General features: G+C 36.2%; 1 protein-coding gene across 9 annotated transcripts in view; it reads left to right on the top strand.

The window, feature by feature from the left end:
- The window catches only part of LOC107654534 (rho GTPase-activating protein 23-like), an 83,681-nt gene that overhangs the window by 50,864 nt on the left and 28,851 nt on the right, over nt 1–3,966 (top strand). For 6 of the 9 annotated variants that reach the window (XM_016441651.1, XM_016441649.1, XM_016441648.1 and 3 more), the window contains exons 5-6: nt 2,114–2,192; nt 2,624–2,684. In XM_016441651.1, coding sequence (XP_016297137.1) covers nt 2,114–2,192; nt 2,624–2,684 — 140 coding nt within the window. The remainder of the gene's footprint in view (nt 1–2,113; nt 2,193–2,623; nt 2,685–3,966) is intronic. The other 3 variants (XM_016441652.1, XM_016441646.1, XM_016441645.1) reach the window with 1 other exon arrangement.

The raw sequence follows: 3,966 nt of genomic DNA, 5'->3' as shown, positions 1-3,966 counted from the left end.
TGTGTGTGTGTGTGAAACATGGCTGCTTCCTGGTCAGGAAGAAGTAGTTGAGTTCAATGAGGGCATGTTTGGCATGTTCTCCTTACCTTCTTTCCTTAAAGTGTACGATACAATACAGGATTGTAGTATATTTATTTACCATATTTGTTGCTAGTAACTATGCTACCATACACATATGATTAAAATAGCCTTGAGAATTTAAGACACATTAAATAGGAATATCAAAGACTCTTTGGGTATTTTATGTGATCATCTTGATGTAAAGTCAATGGAATGTATAAAATTTGTTACATGGAGCTGAGAGTAGCTGACAGCATAATCGGATAATATTTCATAAACAAACATGAGGAGTGTTCCAATTCTGTGGAAATAGTCTTTTAATAATAGAGTTTTCCATGGAACCCGGTGCAACAGATTGTACACTACCTCTGATGAATGTATTTTAATATGATTGGTTATGACTGGATAGAAGGTTCAGCCTTCATTGACTGATGATCCCATAACCTAACCCTGACATGAACCCAAAACACACCAGAGATCTAAGGAAAACAGAGTGAACACATGGAATGAGTCTACTTAATCTTTATTATTTGAACAGAATGCACATGCTCGCTTACTCACACTATGTAAAGAATGTTAAAAACACGAAACCCTGTTGTGAAATTAATGCTTAATGGAAAAATATATGTAATTGTGTAATATTATATATTATATAGTGTTTAATATAAGTTTTGTACATTTGTGTGAATGATACTAATAGCAACAAATACACTACTTTTCAAAAGTTTGGGGTTAGTAAGATTTTTTTTGATGCTTTTGAAACAAGTCTCTTATTGCTCACTAAGGCTTCAAAAATACCGTATAAATAGTATAATAGTGAAATATTATTACAATTTAAAATAATTGTTTTCTGCATTAAGATATTTTGAATTGTAATTTATTCCTGTAATGGCAAAGCTGAATTTTAAGCATCATTACTCCAGTCTTCAGTGTCATCTAGAGGTCTGCGCGGGACTGTTTTTTTAGTGTAGTCTGCACAAAATTGTATGTTATTTTATTCGTCTTGTCAAGAGTCTTGAATTTATTGACTTTCACTTGAATTTATATGAATTATCTTAATTAAGACACAAATCCGTTTAATATTTTATGCAACACAGTAGGAAATAAAGTGTCAGAGAAAATAAAAATGTTGTACAAAAAATGTATTTCTTATTTTTATTCGCGCATCCACACTTTGCTCCATCCTTATTCTGCTCTGTCACTCATCGACAACCTGCCTGTTCTGTCTGAGGGCCGTATATTTACCACCGGTACAGCCTGCTCTGAGCATCGTTATGCACATGCTGCGCACAGACCATGCAAATAAAACGCGTGATGTTTAAAGCATGTGTGCAGCGCGTGCATAACAGTCCTGAGCACAGGCTGTACCGATGGTCAATAAGAATAAAGCACAGATATACTGTTCTAAATGGACGTCGGGAACGGGATATTGTTAGACCACCCGCTCCCGTTCAAATTACACTAGAGTTACCGACCGCTACCACGTTTTATTCGGGAATTTAATCCCGCGGTGCAAAAAATCCGGTTGGGTCGCGGGAATGCAGACCTCTAACATTATCTTTCAGAAATCATTCTAGTATGCTGATTTTCTGCTCAAGAAACATGTATTGTTATTATCAATGTTAGAAACAGTTATGCTGTATTTGTGGAAATCATGATATGTTTTTTTTCAGGATTGTTTGATAAATAGTACACTACATATACATTAATGGCTTTACTATTAGTTTTGCTCAATTGATTGCATCCTTGCTGAATAAGTATTAATTTCTTGAACAAAAAAAAAAAACTTGTTGACCCAAATGTTTAAATGGTAATATATACTAATTTGTGAATAGTATTGACTTCCAGTGTAATAAGTGACTTCTAATAATATTAATGTTTCTGCAAAATGTTTTCCAGTATAATATCAGTTATAGGAACACATTTCTGGTTTGTAAGGGCTACTTGAGTCTTATTGATGGGGCTGTGCACATTAGACAAAAAAGGTTGGGAAACCCTGCTCTAAATTTTTGTCATGTACAATAAGTGTGTTATTTTGTGTGTGTGTTTGCAGGAGACAGGCTGGTTAAAGTGAATGGAGAGAGTGTGCTGGGCAAGACATACTCGCAGGTCATCGCACTGATTCAGAACAGGTGAGCTTTCTCAAGTCAAACAGTATCTATTCAAAAGCACTTTGTTGCATGATCTGATTCAAATGAGGTCTTCTACAGCTCCAACTCTATCCTGGGAAGTAAATGCATATCAGGATGTCTTGATCTACAACATTGTTTGGATTGTTGAGTTAAGAGTTGAAGGAGCAGAACCTAACTAAACATTTTCACATGAGTCTTGTTCACATGGAATTTGTGACATATGTTTTACGGAACAGAATGACCTCAGGCAGTGGACGATTATGTGCATTACTTAAAAAGGTTACTACTGACCTCAGTGTAAAGGTTGTCTTTGTGCTCAACCCAAAACCTTTAATGGAGAGTTTGTTCCATTGTCACTGTAAGTCCTATGAACTGTAGATACTCCTGTTGAATCTCATGCTCTCTGGGTGTCTTTTGTCTTCTCTTTGCAGTGAAAGTGTACTGGAGCTCTCCATCATGCCAAAGGATGAGGACGTGCTGCAGCTGGTAAGTGTACGTTTCAGCGTTTTTGCCACACTTTGTCACTCTTTCTGTCTCAGACACCCACTCATACCTACACATTTACCTGGTTGTCTTAAGAAGTGCATGTCATTATTTTATTTAAATTTTTTTTATTTTTCAATAAAGTCAGCTGTTAGTCTTAGTCATAGTCCTGTGTAAAGTGCCCTTTTTAATTTTTATCATATCTATTCAACCTGTCCTGTTTTTTGTTTAGTCAAGTTTTAGTCGACTAAAAGTCTGGGAATTTTAGTCTATAGTTTTAGCCAATTAAAACAGTCACATTTTAGTCATACTGCATAATGGTTAAACTGATAATCATAATTAATTACAAAGTTACAGTCACTATTACTGATCATGATTGTTGTCATCATTTCATCAGAATTATTTCACTTTTACCAATGAGCACAAATCAAGAGTGTCAACTCATGCACATGGTTTATTTGTGACCCTGGAGCAAAAAAACAGTCTTAAAGGAGACATATTATGGCCCTTTTTACAATATGTAATATAAGTCTCTGGTGTCCCCAGAATGTGTCTGTGAAGTTTCAGCTCAAAATACTCCACAGATCATTTATTATATCATTTTGAAAATGCCTATTTTGAGTGGAAGCAGAAACATGCTGTTTTTCAGGCCTGTCTCTTTAAATGCAAATGAGCTGCTGCTCCCCGTCCCCTTTTCCAGAATAGAGCTGCGCCTTTACAGCTCGTATCTGCTAAAAAAAAACATCTGTTTTGGTTCTGATTATCATGTTTATCGCTCTGAAATCATGCGTTTTAAACCATATGAGTTTAAACTTATGATATAAGGTTTTCTGAGAGCACACACCTGTAGCACATGGACAGAAAGCGGCCACCACACAGCATGTGAGTACTAAAATAAGTTCTCATTCACACACAGGTTTACGTTAAAAACACACATGAGTTACAAAAAACAGTCGGTTATGTCTGTGAAGGTAAACAGCTGGGAAATAAATAGCATGTTTATTTTAGATCTGTGTGGCAGCAGCAACATACAGTAAATAAATCAATAAATCCACTGCTTGTCTCCTCTGAGGCTGGGACTCTAAACAGTGTTCTGTGCTCGTCTGTGCAGCCAAAGGCAGAACAATTAGCATGTTTTGCTCAAACTTTTGCCATGGCATTAGAGCTGGTAAACCGTTGTCACTTGCGAAAACACAATAATGGTGCCGTGGGTGTAAACTTACAGATTAAGGGGCGGTAATATTATAATGAGAGCCCTTTGCCACGTCACCAAGGGAGCAAAATCAGATGC

Source organism: Sinocyclocheilus anshuiensis, unplaced genomic scaffold, assembly GCF_001515605.1.
Source record: "Sinocyclocheilus anshuiensis isolate Anshui unplaced genomic scaffold, SAMN03320099.WGS_v1.1 scaffold419, whole genome shotgun sequence".
Taxonomy (NCBI): Eukaryota; Metazoa; Chordata; class Actinopteri; order Cypriniformes; family Cyprinidae; genus Sinocyclocheilus; species Sinocyclocheilus anshuiensis.
Note: the sequence above shows the minus strand (reverse complement) of the source record. Positions and strands in the feature narration are given on the sequence as shown.